This window comes from Rhinopithecus bieti, unplaced genomic scaffold (genome assembly GCF_001698545.2).
Source record: "Rhinopithecus bieti isolate Rb0 unplaced genomic scaffold, ASM169854v2 scaffold_5260, whole genome shotgun sequence".
Lineage (NCBI taxonomy): Eukaryota > Metazoa > Chordata > Mammalia > Primates > Cercopithecidae > Rhinopithecus > Rhinopithecus bieti.
The window spans coordinates 3,508,084-3,530,238 of NW_016805896.1; the positions used below are offsets into that span (position 1 = coordinate 3,508,084).

Genomic DNA, 22,155 nt, shown 5'->3' on the forward strand with positions numbered 1-22,155 from the left:
AAACACTTTTAAAGCATACGCTTTCATGAAAATTCACTCACTATCATGAGAACAGCATGGGGAAACTGCCCCATGAATCAATCACCTCCCACCAGGTCCCTCCCTCCACACGTGAGGATTACAATTTGAGATGAGGTTCAGTTGGGGACACAGAGCCAATCCATATGAGATAGGTAGATATTCTCTCGGTTCTGTGTCTCTGGAGATCCCTGACTAATACAAAATTTGATATCTGCCTTCATAGGGCTTCCACATTTCAAAGAGAGACTGTCAGTATGTACTCACCTTAACCATCCTTTTCTCCCTGATACCAGCATTCTGGGTTAGTTTTACAGCTGCCACGCCTTTTGAGTCTGTGTTTTTGCAGCAAGATGAAGTGCAATGCACCAAGTACCCAGAATTCCAGTGACCCAGAAGGCAAGGCGGCTCAGCTTGACCTTATTCTCCCCAGGGAGACTCAGATTCTTTTCCTATCAGCACAGCCACTGCCAGGGAAACATCATCAGCTTCTGAACAGCCACTCTTTAGAGGAGGCAGCCAATGGGCTGCTCACAACCAAGGCTAAGGCCAAGGCTACCCAAGTGCCAAGGGGACTATCTAAAATAGATAAGCAACTCAAGGAAACCCCTGTTGAGGCACACACACCAGGGACATGACGGTGCTACTGCTAAAATAACTTTCTGAAACGTCCCGCCTTCTCAGAATACACAGATTTCTGCTACAATAATATCAGTGGCCTTGGGAAAAGTCTAGTTTAACCAACTAAGGCTCACAGAAACCTGTGTGTTTCAGTTCCGACCCTGTGTCTCGAGGGAGCCTTTTTACAAGAGTAACATATAAAGCCCTTTGTGACTATAAGAAGTGCTTACATTATTTTATTGAGTGGTATAGAACCAGAAGCTTGATGACTTTCTCTAGCAACCAACAGTGGAATCAATGTTCCCAAGTACTCCTCCACTTAAATTAGAAGAAATAAACTATAGTTTCAGTCAAGGATAGAAACAGATGTTTCACCATCTGGCAAAAGTAGGGACAAGGGCCCCCTCAACAGTTGCCCCAGGAGTAAAAAGCTCTTAGTAAGCTTCTGGGGCTGTGGGGCTCAACTGGCACTCCATCTCAGGGATAAAGAGATGGAGGAGGATTTGAACCAGTCATCAGCTAGTAAAAGGACAGAGATCGCTAAGATTAACTTGCCCAGAAGCTCAAAGTTTAAGCAAGAGAGGCAGTTGCCACTACATTAATCTCCAGGTGTGTTCTGTTCTCCCCTGGCAGACTGTAGAGGTAGAAAAACAGCGACTCTGAAGCCAGCTGTGTGATCTTGGACAAGTTACTTCACTTCTCTGAGGCTTGGCTTTATTGTCTGTAAAATAAGATAATAATGTCTACCTTCTGAGGGTGTGAGAATTCAATCAATCAATGCAAGTAACATACTGTGGACATGGCTGGCATGTAATAAATGCTGAATAATGTTAAGTAATCCCCTTGTCGATATTACTGTTCTTTCAGCCACTTCCCCTCCCTCGTTCCATTTGTCTTAATATCTGGATATTCTCTCACTTTCTGTATGTCTCTTGCTTCATTTTTGTCTGCCTCTTCTCATTCCTCCCACCTCTCTTATCATTCCTTTTTCTCATTCTCTCTTCACTGCCCTTTCAAGAATTGACAATAATAATTTATTTGTTATTATTTGATGCTTTTTCCTGTTCTTCATTAAAGTTCCAGTGATGCAGCATTGTAATTTTCTCAAGGGACGATACTAATGTCTGTGCCTCCTGTGTAAGCAACCGAGTGTGTCAGCCTCTGAGGAATGAGTCATCTACTTTAACTGGAAGGTGTGAGGAGTCCGAGACACACAGGGAATCCAGGTGGAAGCACCCTGGGCAACACGTCCTATGACCAAAATGTGAAGTTTGTGCAGTTGGGGAAAAGGGATCTACCAAAACAAGTAACCTCTCTAGACACCTTCTCAGAGAGGCCAGTCTGGTTATCTCATCTTCCAGTTTCCTTCACCCTTGATTCAACAAGACATGAGGCAGACGGAATGAACTTTCTCAGTCCACTTCCACTAAGCTAGTGACCACTCATCACAGAAGCTTCTCCCCGCACCTAGCCAGGCCATCACCAGCTCAGTGTCTCTCTTCCATAGTCATTCCCTGACACGTTTTTTATAAGCTTTAATGAGGTATAATGTAGGTACCATAAAACCCACCTGCTTTATGGATATAATTCCCTGATTATTAGTATCTTCGTGGAGTTGTAAAGTCATTACAATCTAACTTTTTTAACTTTTTCATCAATGCAAAAACAACCCCAAACCCTCTTACCCATCTGCAATTGCTCCCTGTCCCCATACTCAGCAAGAGGCAACCACCAATATACTCTGCCTCTCTAGAGATGTGTCTTTTCTGTCCATCTCATACACATGAAATTAAATAGTATGTCACCTTTTTGTGTTTGGCTTATTTCACATGGCCTAATGTCTCCAAGGTCATCAGATACCAGATATATGATATACAAACATTTTCTCCCATTCTGTGGCTTGTGTTTTCACTTTACCAATTATCTCTTTTGAGGGTGCAAAAGGCTTTAATTTTGATGAAGTCCAAACTTGTTTTTTTTCTCTTGTCACTTATGCTTTTGTCATATCTAAGACATGGAAAGCACATGTGGCAGGAACCATGACTTTGCCTAACCCAGTCATGGAGACTTGCTTGTGTTTTCCTCTGGGAGTTTGTTTTGGCTCTTACATTTAGGACTATGGTCTGTTTTTAGTTCATCTTTGTGTCTGGTATGAGGTCCTTGACATCCTGATTAGCTCATTCTTTTGTCTTCCACCCTCATGTACCCTGTGATGGGACAGAGCCCTTGTCCAAGCTGTTCACAGATTTCAGCTCCTGGGAAATCCTGCTTTCCCTTCTGCTTCTCCTTCTTCAGGATACCCTGAATCTCCTGCTCACCACTCCCGGCCTTGCCTTGCCCCTCTCACAACTTGCCTTTGTGACACAGTGTACTCAACTGCCCATTCTTTGAAATGTCATCTCTCCTTGCAGAGGCAGATGCTGCTGGTTACCCACTCAATGCCTATTTCCCTTTCTGCCTTATAATGGGAATCCAATTGTGTTTGGAGTGACAATGTATATTCCACAATGTGGCACAGTTCTCATCGTTGAACTATAGGTGGAAGTCGCTGGTGGAGCTTCTGGAAAGCTCTTTAAAAGCAGTACACCCAGCCAGCACCAACACTACACTTCACTCTTCTCACCTAAGGCAGGGACCATCAGCTGTCACCTAATATTCACAGTGACAGCAGAGGAAGGTTAGCTGGATACAGCCCACAATTCATACTGTGACCTTCAGCCTCTGGCCAAAATCATGTGAGTGAAAGCCATGTGCACACAGAAATAGGCATACACTCCCTTCGTCCCTTTCCTTCTTTCTAGGGGCTGAGATGCAGATGAGATGGTAAGAGTGGAAGCAGCCACCTGGACCCAGAGATGGAATCCTTGCGCTGAGGATGCTATAGCTATTTTACTCTTCCAAAGAGGACTGCCTATATTTGGAATCTTATACAAGAAAAAAACTTTTATTTTATTTAAATTGCCATATTGGGGGATTTCTTGGTTGCAACAGAGAACACTGCATCCTAACCAATACATGCCTCCCTGTCTTGATATGACAAGGGTGTGGGGCGGCTGCTTTGTAACTATGATGAAACACGAAAGACAAAAGCCAGATCCTAAGGATGGTAGGGCAAAAAGATAAAACAAGCCCGGGTTCCTAAGAATGTCATGGAATCAACATATTGTCCTTGAAACTGTATAATTATCCACTGATTTTCTTAGAGTGGCTTTTGTTTTGTAGAAAAATTTCACAGAAAGTAGAGAATGTTCCCATATATCCACACTGCCCCTCCCCACCCACCTGTTTCTCCTAGTAACATCTTGCATTAGTGTGCAAGATGTTAATCTGTTACAACAGATTAACCGATATTGAACATTATTAACAAGTCTGTAGTTTATAATTCACTGTGTTGAACAGTTCTATGGGTTTTCACAAACACATAACGTTCTGGATCCAACATTACAACAACATACAGAGTGTTGACACTGTCCTAAAGATCCCCTGTGCTCCATCCCTCCCTACCCATCTCCCAACCTCAACTCCTACCCCTGGCAACAGGATCTTTTCACTGTCACCATAGCTTTTTGCCTTTCTTGGAATGTCATATAGCTGGACTCACAGTATGTAGCTTTTTCAGACTGGTTTAACTTCACAATGTGCATTTAAGGTTCCCCATGTCTTTTCTAGCTTGATTGCTCATTTCTTTTTATTGCTAAATAAAAATTACTTCATGGAATGGACGAATACTATGGTTTGTTTACCCATTCAACTACAGAAGGACATCTTGTTTCCAAATTTTGGCAATTATGAATAAAGCTGCTGCAAAAATGTGTGCAGGCTTTTGCATGGACATAAGTTTTCAACTCATTTGAGTAAATACCCAGAAGCATGATTGCCAAATTGTATGGTAAGCCTATGTTTAGCTTTGTAAGAAACTACCAGACTGTCTTCCAAAGTGGCTGTGTCATTTTGCATTCCCACCAGCAATGAATGAGAGTTCCTGTTGCTCCACATCTTTGCCAGCATTTGGTGATATCAGTGTTTTCTTTAGTTTAGTCATTCTAAGGGGTATAGTGATATCTCATTTTTTTAATTTACATTTTACATTATACTGACATGTCATATTGGATCTTTCTATATGCTTATTTACCATCTGAATGTCTTTAGTGACATACCTGTTCAGATCTTTTGCCCATTTTTTAATCAGGTTGTTTTCTTATTAAGTTTTAAGAGTGCTTTGTATATTTTGGATACATGTACTCCATCAGATACATTTTGCAAATATTTTCTCCCAGTCTGTGACTTGTCTTTTCATTGTCTTAATATCCACTTTTTTTCATGATAAAAAATATAGTCAAAAATTTTAAGCCACTGTTACCTGGGTTCTTTGTCACATGCGGCTAAACCTGAGTCTCTTACTGATGTACAACACCTGGGTTATGGTTTCAGTGGATCATCTGGGTACTGCCACCTGGGTGACTACTAACTTTCTAGTCCCTACAGCCAGGGCCTGGTCCTCTCCTCACCTGCATCCTATGGTTGGCCCTCCGGGACAAGACCTCCAGACTCTGTAGCTCCCTCCAAGGAAGCACCCCCAGCCTCTCCAGTACTCCAGCCTTCTCACCTGGGTCCCCAGCCAACATTTCTCACTAGCCATCCCACACCTTGTGTGTGGCTTGCCATAACCTCAGACTAATAGGTATAAACCCCTCTTCCCCTTTCAAAATTGCCTCCACTCTATCCTCTCACTATTTCCCTAACTAGTCCACCATTCTGTGCACTATTCCTCTAATGATACATGTCCACTCCATTCTCCTGTCCTGCTCTACACGAGCTGGCCCCATGGCTCCAGATTCCCAGCCCCCTCCCTCCCCAACCCTGGGTGAAGCCCCAATTCACTCACCTCCCTTGGCTACCAGGTTTAGGTTAATTAGGCCACTCCTTGCTTGTCCCCAAAGGGGGTTACATCTGACCAAGGCCTCCCACTCCAAGTTCTTCCCGCTCACCCCCACCCATAGTCCCCTCATCACTTAAGGAGTTCTGTGGGGGGCTCTCTTTGCAGGTCATTTTTCTTCTGACTCCAACCCACACACCTACCTGACACCATCTTTGCCCTCATACATCCTGGCATTTAAAGGCATTTAGAACCTTTGATTTCAGTGTCCATTCAGCATGGGAGTTACTTCATTCTTGCCTGACTTACTGCAGCCTTTTCAGGAATGCCGTGTTCCTCACACAGTGATTCTCAACTTTGACTGCACACTGAAATCACCTGGGAGATTTGAAAATCACCGCTGCCTGGGCCCTGGGCCCACCCCTGAGTTCTGCTTTCATGAACCTGAGGCTAGGCGTGGCAGGGAAGGTTCTAAAGTTCTATAGGGGGTGGGAATATTCTCTAAGACTGAGAGCCTATGCTGCAGGTTCCCAAACAAATATCCAACAATCTGGACGGCTTTTTTTTTTTTTTTTTTTTGAGACGGTGTCTTGCTCTGACACCCAGGCTTGAGTATAGTTGTATGATCTAGGCTCACTGCAACCTCCACCTCCCAGGTTCAAGCAATTCTCCTGCCTCAGTCCTGCTGGGACTACAGGTGTGAGCCACCATGCCCGGCTACTTTTTTGTATTTTTAGTAGAGACAGAGTTTCTCCATGTTGGCCAGGCTGGTCTCGAACTCCGAACCTCAAGTGATCCACCCACCTTGGCCTCCCAAAGTGCTGGGATTATAGGCATGAGCCACCGTGCCCGGCCTGGACAGCTTTTTTAAAAAAGGCAAGATTCTGAACCTCACTCCAAACCTTCTGAAGCCAGAACCTAGAGATCAGCAGTTCTGGCACCTGGAGCTGGTATGCAGCGCCTCTGGGTTACCCACTCAACCCAGCTGAACTCACCCCTAATGGCTCCTTCGGTTTTAAAGGGCCAGTTTTCTCCCCCACTGAGAGCAGAGGCAGAACTTGATGGCCTGCACTTTGAGCCTTGCATAGCACTATGAAGACAGGAGCTCCTTCAAACCTGTCACTGATTAGCCACAAGGCTTCAGCCAACACACCTGCACCCTCCGCTCAGGATAACTACCCTAAGAGGGGGAAAAAAAAAAATCAGGGAATGTCTACCTTTCCTCCCTTCCACACCCTCACCAGAATCTCTCTCTTAACATGGGGGTTTTGTTGGTTGCTTGTTTCGGTTTGGTTTTTTAGGTTCAGTAGATTTTTATACTTATGTTCAAAGTCTATTCCATGATTTCCCATTCCCCCCCATCTAAAATGCAGAGGAAACTTGGACAAATGTGTGAAAGGGTGAGGTTGACTTTTGTATTATACCATAAGAAGAAGAAACTGCTTTTTATTCCTTCAAATCTGATATTTTGAGACGCAAAGACCTCTTTGAGAATCTGATGAAGGCTTTGAAATACCTCCCCACCAAAATCCCACAAACCCACAAATTGTACAGAAACCTCAGAGGTTCATGAGCCTCAGGGCCCATGCTCTGCAGGCTGAGAAGTCAGGTGTCCAAGAATAAAAGCAGAGCCAGTCCCAAATCCCTGGGTTCCCCTAAACAGGTTGGTCACAAAGCTGGTGGGACCCATGTACCCCTGCAGATGGGCCTCTGCACGGCCCTTCTTACCCTTTCCCAGATGCACATCCAGCCATGATTTCTAAGCCACCAACCTCACATAGACACGTGGGCCCAGGGTGGGAGGACTACCAGCCCCCTTGGCAAATGAGAGAAAGTGAACAGCATGACACAGGCAGTAAGCACCAGCCATTTTCACAGCCAACCCTGTGGCACAGGCCTGAAGGGAGTCATGCTGAGGAAAAAGTGAACGCCCCAAGTTACCCGAAGTTAGGAGCACCTGTGAATGTGTATGCCATGTCCAGCCACCACACTGGTCCTCATGATGTCCCTCATGAGAACATTGTGGTTCTCAGGTCCACTCTTGGGTCAAGTCACACTCCCACCTGCTGCACCTTCCAAATACCCAAAGCCACTATCTCCTCCAGGGCTTGCCTAAAAGCCCACCTTCTCCACGACAGTGCCCTGTGGACCCGGGCTGGCACTGGTTTCCTTTCAGAGACACGGAGGGTAGCAACAGGCAAAAGAGTAGAGGTTCTGGCCCAGCTCAGCCCTGTGGGCAAACCTCCATCGAGGTCTCTTAACTAAAAGTGGAGATCTCAGGGCACCTGACCTGCATAGAATCCTCTGGGTCTAAATTCCAGTGGTTCCCATTTCAATGTATCATCTTCCCAGAACTGGACTGTAATTATAACAGAAGCTAACAGTTTTGAGTGTGTATTATGTATCAAGAAATAGTTAATGTTTTAGATACATTATTATATTTTACTTCAAAACAACCCAAAGAGGCAGTATTGATAATATTGCCCCGAATTATAAGGAAATTGAGGTTCAGAGAGGTGAAGTTACATCCCCAAGGTCAAACAACCATGAGACTAACCGTAAAGCCTGTGTCCCTAACCATTAAGCTACACTGCTCTCCTCAGGTGCCAGAGACCCCATCAGGACCCCTCTTCATACAGAAAGGGAAATGGGATTGGGCGATATTTTCCTTATTCTGTAAATAAATGTTATAAGTGTCCTCATTTTATAAACTCCTATCAGAGGTAAAGTGGCTTGCCCAAGGCCACACAATGACAATGTCAGGAAAAATAACCTGGAGGCTGCAGGCTTCTGTGTCTGCTGCACCATGTCATGCTTGCTAATTTCCCTGGCCTCAGAAGGCGATGAACAGTGAACAGACCTGGTTCTGTTTTGTTAGCATAATAATTGCTTTGTCCTTCCACTTTTGAAGGTCTTTCGCCTATTCTCTGACTAGCTAGAGCCTGAGTGATAATTCTAAACAAGTTAATCTTGGCATAAAAGTGCAGGGTAATGGACAAGAACAAAGAAGCAAAATCCTCCAGCAAGGAAACTCAGAACACACGGTATGAAAAACATCACAATTTTCACACAGATTCATACATATTCATTAGATGGCTGCAATATTAGCAGACATTTTACTATAACTGACACAAATAAATCAAGAGAAAAAAATGGTATTTGCCATTTTCATACCTCCAAAGGGCAAATCTTAACCAGGAAGCAATTATATTTTAACTCCCACTCATGAGAGACACACAGACTTTGTCAAATGCCACACATCTAGGAGAGGACCTAAAAGGTCTATTTCAAAGATACAAAACCTCACTCTGGGGTGATCTGGGGGCACACTTGTCAAACGCGTAGCTACGCATGCCTATAATTCCAACTCTTTGAGAGGCTAAGACAGGAGGATTGTTTTGAGTCCAGGAGCTCCAGACCAGCCTGGGCAACATAGGGAGACCCCGTCTCTACAAAAAAAATACAAAACTTAGCCAGAGCAGGAGAATCATTTGAGCCTGGCAGATGGAGGCTGCAGTGAGCTGTGATTGCACCACTGCACTCCAGCCTGGGTGACAAAGAAAGACCCTATCAAAAATAATTTAAAATTTAAATTTTTCTAAACAAATTTTAAATGTGTAACTATCCAATATCTTTTGGGCTACCTTCCTCTGTTTGCAGGTTCCCAAGTCTCGAGTCCCACCTTCTCATCTTGCCATAACACATTTTCCCAGCAACCCTAGCTACTAGAGTACAGAAATGGCATTCAACCTCTACCTATTCAATGGACTCATGGCCAAGTGATGATTTAGAGGGAACAAAGTGAGAATACAAACACCAGGATCTACTCTGGGGAGCTTACAGCAGGATGCCCTGGCTCTTTAGGAACAGCTGTGGAGGAACTGCCAGCATCTGGAGACAGGTGTTGCCCAGGCAAACTGTAGCGTCAGTGATGGATGATGGCAACAAAGCTGTTTCAACTGGAGACAGTGTTTTAGACCAGGACCAATTGTCCTTGCAGGAACCAATCTCATGCCACCAAAGGCGCAAATGTACATGCTGCATAGAACCTAAATTGGGATGGCAGAAGAGCATAGTCTTGGGAATTGGTCACACCTGTGTTCAAACCTGGCTTTGCCACCCCAGACATGTAATTTAACTCCTGACCCTTGGTTTTCTCAGATGAAAAACTGAGACAATAAAATCCAATTACTTGACTAGTATGATAATTAATTATTAAAAAGCCTGTGAATAGGGAGCCTAATATAGTATCTGGCATAGTAGCTGATCCAAAAATATTACTCTTCTCCCACACCCTTTATTCTTATTGCTTTTATCAATACATTAGCACTTTTTTTTTCAGCTGCCATCTCCAAATCATTCAAGTTTTGATAAAAAAGAAGAAAACAAAAATGAGAACAAAGTCATCAAGCATAACACCACTAGAGACATTTTTCAAGCTGACAATGATCTATTCATAACATTCCCGGGGTCTGTTTGATCAATGAACCATGAAGTCATTCAATTACACTATCATCTAGCCTGCATTCTGACAACTTACATGAAAGGATGTCACTGTCAAATACTTGATAAAAACTATTGCAACGGAACTTCCCCAAGTCTGTCAGCCTAATAGTGTTAATTTTAAATATAGCAGTAAGTAGAATCTGGTGTGACTTAAGATACCCCTCTCATATGCCCAGCCTATAGTGGTTTCCAGGATCCTTTCTCACATACTATTGGTGTGCCCCTTACTACTACCACTCTGGAGACAAGAAGGGTATCCTCAGAGCACCCTGCTGAATCCTAACAAGGACCTTGGTCTTTTTGGTGCATGTGGCCATGCTATTCAGGAATCCATTCTGGCAATGGGCCATTCACCTGGCCACCAGTATTTGCTAAGTGCCTGAAACATGCTGAGAAAATGTCAAGTACTGGACATTCAGACAGGCATGGTTCTGGCCTAGTGGAGTGTTAGCAGTAGAGAAGAGGGGCAACTAGCAGCATAATCAATGATCATAAATTGTGAAGGGTGTTAAAACAGGGGAAACCCAGGAAGCCATCAGTACATACTAAAGTCAAACAGCTACATGAAACTAAGAAGGTTCCAATTTTTCTCCATTAATTGAGCTATTTGTGAAAAATGAGAACTCCCAGATAGTATCCAGTGGACCATATTTTTAACTCAGACAAAGTGGTTTCAAACAACTTTTGGGGGCTCCTGGACAACAGATTAAGATAGCTGAGCATTATTTGGAAAGTATCAGGGAACCTCTTAAGTTTCCTGAAGAGGAGGGTGATGAAATCAGAGATACACTTGGTTCGAGATGGATAAGAAGTAGGCTGGGCATGGTGACTCACACCTGTAATCCCAGCACTTAGGGAAGCTGAGGGTGAATTGCTTGAGTTCAGGAGTTCAAGACCAGCCTGGGCAACATGACAAAACCCCATATCTACTAAAACATACAAAAATTAGCCAGGCATGGTGGTGCGTGCCTGTAGTCCCAGCTACTTGGGAGGCTGAGGCAGGAGAATCACTGGAACCTGGGAGGCAGAGGTTGCAGTAAGCCAAGATCACACCACTGCACTCCAGCCTGGGCAACACAACAAGATTCCATCTCAAAAATAACATACACATACACACACACACACACACACACACACAATTAGCTGGGCACAGTGGCACGTGTCTGCAGTCCCAGCTACTCGAGAGGCTGCAGTGAGCTGAGATCATGCCACTGCACTCCAACCTGGACAGCTGGAGTGAGACCCTGTCTCAAAAAATAAATAAATAAAAATAAGAAGGAGAAAGGTGGGGCCCTATCAGAGGCTATTTCAGTAATCTAGCAAATATAAGAATGGCTACTTACATGGGTATATTCCTAGAGAGGTTTCACTTTCTGTGCACATCTCTGATTTTTTATGAGCATATTGCTTTATTTGGACTCAGAGTATTTCTTTATTCAGCAAGCGTATTAAGCAATTCTAGGTATGGGCAAAAAGTAAGTTGACATTAACATAATTAATTATTTTTTCCACAGTAATGAGTTTAAAAGATGATACCATATAAAACTATCTTCTAGAGCATCTGCTAAGAAAATATCCAGTAAATTATCATTGAATACAATATCTAAAATAGTTGCGAATCCACTAAAATCTGGAAAATATCTATTTATTTATTCATTTTTAGAGACAAGGTCTTGCCCTTTTATCCAAGCTGGAGTGCAGTGGCACAATTATGACTCACTGCAGCCTCGGCCTCCCAGGCTCAAGCGATCCTCCCACCTCAGCCTCCCGAGTAGCTGGGACTACAGGTGTGAGCCACCACAGCTGGCTGGAAAATACCTATTTAATTGTGATATGTGATTTTAAAATAACTTAGAATATAAATACCATGTGCTTGATTACCACAAATGTTCCTAGGAAAGGCTACTCCCGAGCACCCATCAAGAAAAGTTACTCAAAATGGAAACGGGTCTGCAGTCACCACTGATGAGTCACTTACATCTCCCTCATGTGTGATTGAGAATTAAGAGAAGGTCAAAGCCATGGTAGTTCCTCCTAAATATTTTAAGGCCTCAATGTACCCCCATTTCCTGGTAGGTGGGGACCAGTCAGCAGGGTCAACAGTTGCTCTTACCCAGCGTCATCCTGGAAGCCTTCCAACTCATCCCGCTGCTCTGCCAGGGTGGCCTCCAAATCCAGGTAGGCGCCATTGTGAGAGAGCTGCAGAGTACAGTCATCCAGCTGCAAGAGAAAGAGCCTGTTATACCCAACCTGCTCCTCAGATGGAGACTACATATGGAGAAATCGCATCATATTGCCCTCATGTGTTTTGTAAAATCAAGCAATATTCTGAAATGTGGATCATAACTCGAAAAGCTAGTATGTTAGTGCAAATAGATCAGGAACGATCTGAGTACCGAGTGGATAGATGAGGCATCTCTTAACAGAGTGACATCGACAGCATCCCCTGGGCCCTAGGCCACTGAAGGAGCCCTTTTGGTCCTGGGCCTGCACCTTTTTCCACTCTCAGGGGCCCAGATGAGACCTGGCATTTCAAGAGAGGAAAACGAGATCACGACGCTGATGTGACCATGGATTGAGTCACAGAACTTAAAAGGCAAATTTGGTGGGGAAAATATGCTATTTCCTTTGATTCAGTGACGAGTCTGCTTATTCAGATTCTATGGTCGTACTCTGCACATTACAAATAATGTTGCTCAATAAAGTATTTTTACAGTTGAACTGAAACATCCTCCAACTGAATGGCAATATACCCAAATTACAACATAGCACACGGGAAATTAAGTCTCTTTGTTACTAATCTCATTTTTTTTAATTTTTATTTTATTTTTACTTTTTTTGAGAGGGAGTCTCGCTCTGTCACCCAGGCTGGAGTGCAGTGGCTCAATCTCAGCTCACTGCAACCTCCACCTCCCGGGTTCAAGTGATTCTCCTGCCTCAGCCTCCCAAGTAGCTGGGATTATAGGCACACGCACAGATCTCATTTTTCAAAATATTTATTTTTTGTTTTTTTGGCGACAGAGTCGCACCCAGGCTGGAGCGCAATGGCATGATCTCGGCTCACTGCAACCTCTGCCTCCCCGGTTCAAGCAATTCTTCTGCCTCAGTCTCCCAAGTAGCTGGGATGATAGGCACCCACCACCATGCCCCCTTAATTTTTTGTATTTTTTAGTAGAGACGGGCTTTTGCCATGTTGGCCAACCTGGTCTTGACCTCAGGTGATCCACCCACCTTGGCCTCCCAAGGTGCTGGGATTACAGGCGTGAGCCACCCCATCCAGCCAAACATTTTGTTTTACAAACATTTATATTTTGTTCATTATATTCTGGGCACTGTTCTAAACATTTGTACATGGAAAGTCAGTTGATTCTCTCACAAACTCTATACGTTCTACTATTTTCCTCATTTTACAGAGGAGGACCCTGAGGCACAGAGAGAGGCTATGTTACTTGCCCAATTCACCAACTAGTAAATGGTAGAGATGGAATTTGGATACCAGCAGTTTGATTTGAGGACACGGTCTCAACCACTACACTCTGCATCCTCTCTATAGCCCAAGACCACAAAGAACTTGAAAATTTTGTCATGGTGCAAAATTGACCGAACAAATGTGTTTACCAATACCATTCCCTTTTCTCCCCAGGCACACAGCCTTGCCTTAGAGTTGGGCTCTGGCTTCATAACTGAGTATTGATCAACAGAATGTGGGTGAAAGTGAAAAGAAGGCCCCCAACAAGCTTGGCCATAACACCTCTGCACAACTGTCCACTTTTCTTTTCTTGCCTATGGCCAGATGCAGAGGAGCCAGAGGAGACTTTGAAACCTAGAAAACAGCAGAGCCCCAAATGCAAGGAGTTTGGGTTCCTGAGTCACTACATGGAAGAGAGCACTTTGCTGCCCAGATCCACTGACCCATCCTGAACTGTGACAGGATCAAGAAACGTGCCTTTGCTGTGCTAACTCATTAAGGTTTTGTGGTTGCTACAGGTAGCAATTAGAGTTATATTACATACAGAATGATTACTCTTAAAAATAGAGGAAAATAATTTTACCAAAGAAGATTGAGATTAATATTACGAGGAAATCTAAACTCATACCCTCCTGCTTGATTTATTGAGCTATAAGAGTGACTCAATTCATCTTCTTGCTGAGTTAGGCTATTATTCCAAAATGACAGCTTGGGGAAAAGTGGAGACAAATATGTGGTTACTTGAAATCATCTAGATAAATGCTTGATAATCTGCTATAAGTGAGATTTCAAATAAGGGATTAGTTTTTGGTTTTAATGGGAAAGTTTTGCTATTATCCTCAACAAGAGAAATGCAAACTGTCATCATGTTTAGAAGCAGCATCTATAACAGGCTGTTAATTATTGTTAGAAACCCCGCAGTTCCTTGTTTCTGGTTATCCGCAACAGAATGAAAGGAATTTCTTCTTTATTACTTGTGAGAAATACCTAGTTAAGTCATTTGAAGGGGTTAATCCTATTTGATTCACTTGTTTTATTTCTCTAATAGCAGACCGGACCTCATAATTACTAAAGGCTTGCTGGTGAATTTCAGTGTTCTTGAGCAGCATCTTACAGATGGATCATCTGATTTGAGAAGGCATTTAATACAAACTGGCCAACCTCTCTGTACTGTAGTGTCAAAGGTGTGCCCAGGGTTTTGGGGAAACACGCAGGAGCTGCCTCCCCTACTCTGTGGAAGCAGCAGGCAGGAAGAGTTTCCTGCAGAAGGTGTCTCCTGAGCCAATGATCACCAGTGGACTGAAATCAGACTTTATCATTCTAGGTGGAAAATTCCAGTGGAAATTGGACCTGTTGACACGTACAGTGAACCATGTGTCTGGCTGTAATCACTGGCAGCTCATTCTCGCTTTAATTTCTACTGCTGTTATTAACTAAGAAAGCTGATTTAGTGTGTTCAGCTGATAGTATCAACACATTGCTTATTTTTAATCCCACATATAATCAACAGACTGAAAGATGGAATGACGAAAGCTCTTTAAGCCATCACAATGACTTTTCCTCAACCCGTGGAAACATACGAGCTTAAAGAGAGAAGCACTGGGATAAAGAGTTTCTGCTTCTCCTCAAGGAGGTCTGAGTCATTCTGAGCCTGTGGTCCACACTCAGCCAGAGGGAGAGAACCAAGAGCAAGAAGAAGTGCTGTCTGGAGAGAAGCCAAGCATATGCATGAATGTGGCACAAATACTCCCACCAGAGCCTGTTTCAAGCTACCAATGCATAGTCGCCGAGCATGGGGTTAGAAAGAGGTGTGCAGAAGCTCACCAGTATACAGAATTTCTACCACACAGATCTGTAAGATCTAAATAACTGGGAGAGCAGAGGTAGCAGAATGGAGGAAAATAATTAGGAAGTGAAACACTTGGAATGTCTATAACCTTTGTTTTTAATATAATCTGCTCAATTGTGAGTTTCTATAATTCTTATTTAAAATTTATTTTATTTTTATTTATTATTATCATTGCTTTTTTGTAGGAGGGGTCTCACTGTTGCTCAGGCTGGTCTTGAACTCCTGGCGTCAAGCAATCCTCCCGCCCCGGCCTCCCAAAGTGTTAAGATTAAAGATGTGGTGGGGTGCGGTGGCTCATGCCTGTAATCCCAGCACTTTGGGAGGCCCAGGCAGGTGGATCACAAGGACAGGAGATCAAGATCATCCCGGCTAACACAGTGAAACCCTGTCTCTACTAAAAATACAAAAAAATTAGCCGGGCCTGGTGGCGGGCCCCTGTAGTCCCAGCTACTCAGGAGGCTGAGGCAGGAGAAAGGCATGAACCCAGGAGGCGGAGCTTGCAGTGAGCTGAGATCGTGCCACTGCACTCCAGCCTGGGTGACAGAGCAAGACTCCGTCTCAAAAAAAAAAAAAAAGATTAAAGATGTGAACTGCTGTGCCTAGCCAATTTAATTTTTAGCAAAAGCTATGTTTGACAAGTGGCTCACAAAATTCCTGAGAATTTGACAATCAATCTTGCAGGTCACCCAGGCCGGCACCAGCACATACTGCTCTTGGCCATTCAGCTGAGGTACCTAAAGCAGAGATAACAGAGATGAAAAGACAGAGACCCTTATCCAGGCTTATCAGTCTCCACCAGCCCTGCCTACGCCCTAAGCTCTTCTCCTTAGACTGGGAGGAGGTGGGGAGGTACTAGTAGCTGGCAGATGTAGCCCCATCTGGGCTCTTTTGCATATCATTTCCATCTCACATCTTCAGATTTTATTCCCAGTAGCCCAAGACAAATATCTCACCTTTCTGGACACTTACCCTGGCCTGCCAGGTATCTGCCTCAAGGTGCTTCGTGCCTGCCCCAGATTGTAACAGGAAGCCCCATAATCTCCCCAGCCTCTGACAGCAGAATCCCCAAATCTTAGCAAAATAGCCTGTTCTCACCATTCCTCTTCTCACATTCTGGGCAGCATAACTACTACTATTTCCACAGTTCAATTTTAACAAAATTATATGTCAGGCACAGGCAGGGCACCAAGGAACACATAATCACTTCCTTCCCTCAAAAAGATCGTTTAAGTATAACACACAAATCAAGCACAGAAGAGAATAAAACACCAACTAAATCAACTGTCAAAATGGGTGGACGTTCATCCTCAGTTATATTCATTCTGCTATCATTAGCAGAGAGCTAAGCATCCTCCATGGAACTGCCCGAGTCCCCCGTTCAGGATAGAGGCTGCCATTACCTCCTACGCCAGATATCACAACCGCGATCCCTAATGAATGGGTGGGCAGGCCCATCCCTTTTGTGTTACTGAGTTCCTCAACTGAAAAAGAAAATAATTTGCATCTCTTGATCTCTCAGGAACTTCATGTGGAGTCCTCACAGCGGGGTTATAGGAAGAGGAGCTGCCCTTTGGGAGACAAGATATGCGTGTGCAAAGGGGATCCTAACAACACAGGGGCTGTGAAGACAGCAAACAAGTCAACACACACCACCCGAGCCACTCCACCACACAAACCCCACCCATCATTATACCCGAGACACAGGAGGTTAATATTTAAACCATCACATGAGCAAAGGAGGAAGAATACAGTGCTTCCTGGCTGGACTGATACATTGAAAACAGCAAAAGTCCCTAAATTTGTGGGGATGGGGTCATGTTTAGCAATTATTTTAATAAGCAAATTAATAGGTACACTAAATGAATTCCTCAATTTTGTCAGTGATAACGAAGTAACAGTTATAAACATTCCGAAGAATTAAAAACAATATGAATAGACAGTGAGTGTTGATTAATTCCAATCCAGTTATTATACAGACTTAGATATATCGAAACTTTCCCTACAGAGTGGAAAACTCAGACACCTCCCTGTCAGACCAGTCCCCGCCGGGGAATCTCAATTCTTACTTACACAGAGGCAATCTGATCCCATTCCTTGGCCTTTCCTGTCAAATGTCTTCCCAAATGACTTAAGGGACCTGGAATTTCCTGACTCTGACAATTTTCATGTCAACCCTGATCCCCTGGCAGCATGTCCCCTGCAGTCCTTTCTTGGCTCTAGGTTTGGTGGCCAGGACATTGCCGGGCACTTTAGGACATAAGACAAAGCCAGGAGCCATGGGGGAAGATAACATTACAGGGCTATTATAGAAGTCTGGTGATTAAGGAAATTTAGGGGCAGTGACAGCGGTGCAACAGAAGGACTTCAGATTGGGTTGCAGGCTCACACAGTTAGGGCTGCAAACCTGTGGCCAGGATTCTGGTGAGAGGCAGGGTGCTCAGCAGGCAGCCAGTCTCAGATCCACAGTAAGTGTCCGTCTAAATATCCAGGATTTTGTGCCACTCTGCCTGGGTTAAAACACACCAATAAAGCAGAACCTCATTCCCTGGAGACATAGAAAGAGCCTTCCACTCCTTGTAGAGACACTATGCAAAGTCACTCTGGGGTTCTTTTAACTGTTCCTGCAGAGATAGTACAGTCAAAAAGGAAGGGCAAGTCAGGCATGGTGCCTCATGCCTGTAATCCCAGAACTTCAGGAGGCCAAGGCAGGCAGATCACTTGAGGTCAGGAGTTTGAGACCAGCCTGGCTAAAATGATGAAACACCATCTCTACCAAAACAAACAAACAAACAAAAATTAGCTGGTATGATGGTGCCACACCTGTAATCCCAGCTACTCAGGAGGCTCAGGCAGGAGAATCATTAGACCCAGGGAGGCGGAGGTTGCAGTGAGCCAAAATTGCGCCACTGTACTCCAACAGAGTGAGACTGTCATCTAAAGAAAAAACAGAAAGGGCAGACTCACCATCCTGAAAAAAAAAAAAAAAAACCCCAAACATCTCAAAGAAGGCTGATGTCATGTCTCGATTTATGTATTCTTTCTTTTTCTTAGTCCAGTGAACTAGCATGTTAGTGGGGTAGCTTAATGATTATCTAGGTTTTGGCAGCAGGTCCACAGTGATCCATAGCCCAGGCAATAAAATTTCTGTGTAATCCTGAAACAGATTTGCACAGAACCGTTCTATAAATATATATACTAGAGCTACTCTTTAAACTAATTTTAATTAGAGTTTAGAAGTGGAAAAACATTCTATCTTAAAAAGAAAAAAGTAAACTTAATGGAAAGCGCAAGTGATCCTGGGACTTCACTGGTTCCCCCATCCCTGCATCTACATCCTCCCAATGTGATTTTGCAACAACTTCCCTCTAGAGGCAGATTCTTCCTCTACTCCTGGAATCTGGGTGGCCTGTGTCTTGCTTTGGCTAATGGACAGTGTCACATGTGACCTGGCAGAGACCTGGAAGGCACCTGCTCACTGGGGCTGTCCTCTCTTGCTGCTCTTGGAGCTCTGCCTCTACCTGAAGATGTTGGGGTTCCCTGCTGGAGGGTGAAAGACTTGGGCCTGGCTGCTCCTGCCACCCCTGCTCACAGCCTGCCAACTGCCACATGTCACACAAGGCCAGCCTGGATGGTCAAGCCTCCAGATGACCCACATGACAGACACATGAGACAGCCCAGGAGAAATTGGCCAAACTGGCCCAAACCAGAAGTTTCCAATTGACTCATAGGCTCAGGAGCAACTTTAGGGTTCTGACTTTATGTCACCCTCCTCTTTCCATGAGCTTGCCACCTCAACCCACAGCCGACAGGGAGAACAACTTTCACACTGCATGTGCTCTGCACCTTGATGGCAGGTTGGTGAGAGGTTTGCCCCCTTCAAGTTGCCCACTGAATGCACCACAACACTGCAGGCTCAAGGCAGCGCTGGTCACTACCTGCCCAGCCCCGACATGCCACAGAGCAAGGACATGCCTGAGCCCAAAGTCCTGCTTCCCTGACCTTCCCTGAGCCCAAAGTCCTGCTTCCCTGACCTTCCCTGAGCCCAAAGTCCTGCTTCCCTGACCTTCCCTGAGCCCAAAGTCCTGCTTCCCTGACCTTCCCTGAGCCCAAAGTCCTGCTTCCCTGACCTTCCCTGAGCCCAAAGTCCTGCTTCCCCGAACTTCCCTGAGCCCAAAGTCCTGCTTCCCTGACCTTCCCTGAGCCCAAAGTCCTGCTTGGGCAGAGGACAGCAGCAGCACTTGCTGGGTAAAAGCAAGGAAGGGGAACCCAAACAGAGCCTGGAGCACCGGGGAGTGAGGGAGCAGTCAGCTAAGGACCCTCCCAGGGAGGAGAGGAGACAGCAGGAGGCTAGACCACACGAAGCCCCAAACCCCTAGAGCGTGCTCCATGGACCCATGGAACTTCACTTTCAAAATGCAAATGGAAAGATAAAACTCGGAAGAATTTCAAGATAGCAACCTTAAGCACGGGGCCCTTCTGACTCCATCAGTCACATGCCCACAAAGCCAGCCCCACTCCTGGCTCATAAATGAAGTGTTGCTGCCGGCCCCACCTCTCTCCAGGGCCAGGTTGACTATGGGTCCCCTGACTGCCCCACTTCAGGCACATACAGCTTTAAGAGCAGCCCAAAAGCAGTCAGCATGTTCCATCTGGTCAGTTGCAATACAGCTACGCCTGTTTCCTCCTTCAAATGGTACTTTTGTTGCTAGGCAGCCATGAAGCTTGTGGCTTCCTTGGATTTTGTGGTTCCTTCTAAATGGAGCAGAGACAAGAAAACTGGACTTAAAGGACAAGCAAAAAATGTCAGGAAAGACAGCTTTCCAACAAGCAGTGCCACGTGTCCCTTTCACAAGTCTTAATAAAACCAACACAAAACTCGGTTCAATCATTCTAGCTTTTACGGACTGTGATTCCCCCTTAACCCGTAACAGCCACTGCAAAGGGACAAGACACAGGGCACACACTCTGGGGTTGTCCTCTGCTATGTCCTAAGGTTATAGTGAGAATGTGGTATTCATTTCATTAACCTTCAAACTATGCATACTCCTCACATGTATTCCTTTGTATGTATAATGCATTTCACATAAAAAATGTAATTACATTTACATGTTTTAAAAATACAAGTAATGCTTGGTCAATTTTCTTAAGAGAAAGACTACATGAAATCAATTCACATAATATCAGAAGAAAGCAGTTCCTGTTGGCTAACCCCAACAGATCATTTTTAAACTTTTAAGTTCTTAGGGGCCCATTTGGCCTTTTCTAAATGAGCACATCATAGTTACTCTAATAAATGTTTTAGGATGAAGTACAAGGATATTTTTGACGACCCAGCATACATGGGTTATGAAATAACATAAATGTATTTACTTTGAAAGCAGTTGGACTTTACTTTCTCAGAAACATTCAATAAGTTACGTTCTTTGCGGCCACCAAGCAAGAGAAGCAATGTCTTGAAACTGACTTAAGCAGTTTCCCAATAAACCCCAGATTTCTATTTAAGTCAACAAAAGAGTCCAGCTCACCAACCAAAGGCAAGGGCCTCTATCAAATTCTGCAAGAAAGACAAATGTCACGCATCTCCCACTCAGAGCTTAAAATTAGAAAGAGTGATAGTCTGGTAAATAGGTAAGTATTTGAATTATTTTAAAATATTTTACTATCATTAAATAGCCAAAAACACATCACAATTTCCCTTGAAAAATCTGGAATATATTTTTTACTTATGTCTATAGGCACCTTTTGCCATTTTCCGTTTCACTTTATTCAAGTTGAAAATCGTATCAACACTATGTTTCAGGATTATTATGACCACTGGTTTGTTAACTCATTCAGATTAATAGTCCTTTCCTGTTCTTCTCCATGCCACACACTACACTGTGTCCTGGGGAGACAGACAGCCCCAAGCAAGACAGACTAGGTCCTCGGGAGCACTCGGGGCTGTGGACAGGACTGATCACCCAAGGCAGTTGAGGAAGTGAGGAGGCATAATGAGTTAGTTGTCTGTGTTGTTTCTGTTCTTGTTTTCTTCAGGAGGGGATGTGGGATGCAGGGACTGAAGCACAGTAGATGCAAAAGTCCTGTCACAGAGTGTGAGCAGTTAAGTCAGCGAAGGGAGGCAGGCCACCAGCCATGGAGGGGGAGCCTCTCTGGCCAAAGCAGACTAGCCTTGTTTCTAGGGCAATAAGAAGCCATGAAATGGAATGGCTGTGAGCAGGTATGTGCAGAACCAGCTTTGCAGTGTGGGGATGAAAGAGGGAAGACAAATGGAGAAGCCACCACTAGGATCAGAGGCAATTTGAATGTGGCTTGGACAATGGTGAATCCAGTGGAAATGGAGAGAAGGAAAGGGAGAGGGGTGGTATAGGGAAGGAGGGCATGAAAGAGAGAAAGGAAAAGTTAGAGGATTGAGTGACTGGTTGGATATGGTGGTGTCCAACATAGAGAGGCAAAATATTGAGTTTCTTACTTGAGCAAATTAGTTAACTGGCAGTACCATTTACCATTTGCATTAACATGGCAAACACTGGACTAACAGCTGTTTGGGGGCAGGGAGATAGGATACAATGAGGATTTGGTTTTTGGTTTTCGGTTTTGTTTTTGGTTTTGAGGCAGGGTCTCACTCTATCACCCATATTGGAGTACAGTGGCATGAACACAGCTCACCACATCCTTGACCTCCCAGGCTCAAGTGACCCTCCTGTCTCAGCCCCCCGAGTAGCTGGGACTACAGATGTGCATCACCACGCCTGGCTGATTTTTTAACTTTTAGTAAAAATGAGGTCTCGCCATGTTGCCCAGGCTGGTCTTGAACTC

At 44.4% G+C, this 22,155-nt stretch overlaps 1 protein-coding gene across 1 annotated transcript in view; it reads right to left on the reverse strand.

The window, feature by feature from the left end:
* The window catches only part of FHOD3 (formin homology 2 domain containing 3), a 432,873-nt gene extending 419,868 nt beyond the window's left edge, over nucleotides 1–13,005 (reverse strand). Inside the window, 2 exon segments of the mRNA XM_017873931.1 lie at nucleotides 12,135–12,241; nucleotides 12,997–13,005. Of these exon segments, the coding sequence (XP_017729420.1) occupies nucleotides 12,135–12,241; nucleotides 12,997–13,005 (116 nt within the window).
* Nucleotides 13,006–22,155: the final 9,150 nt, after the last annotated feature.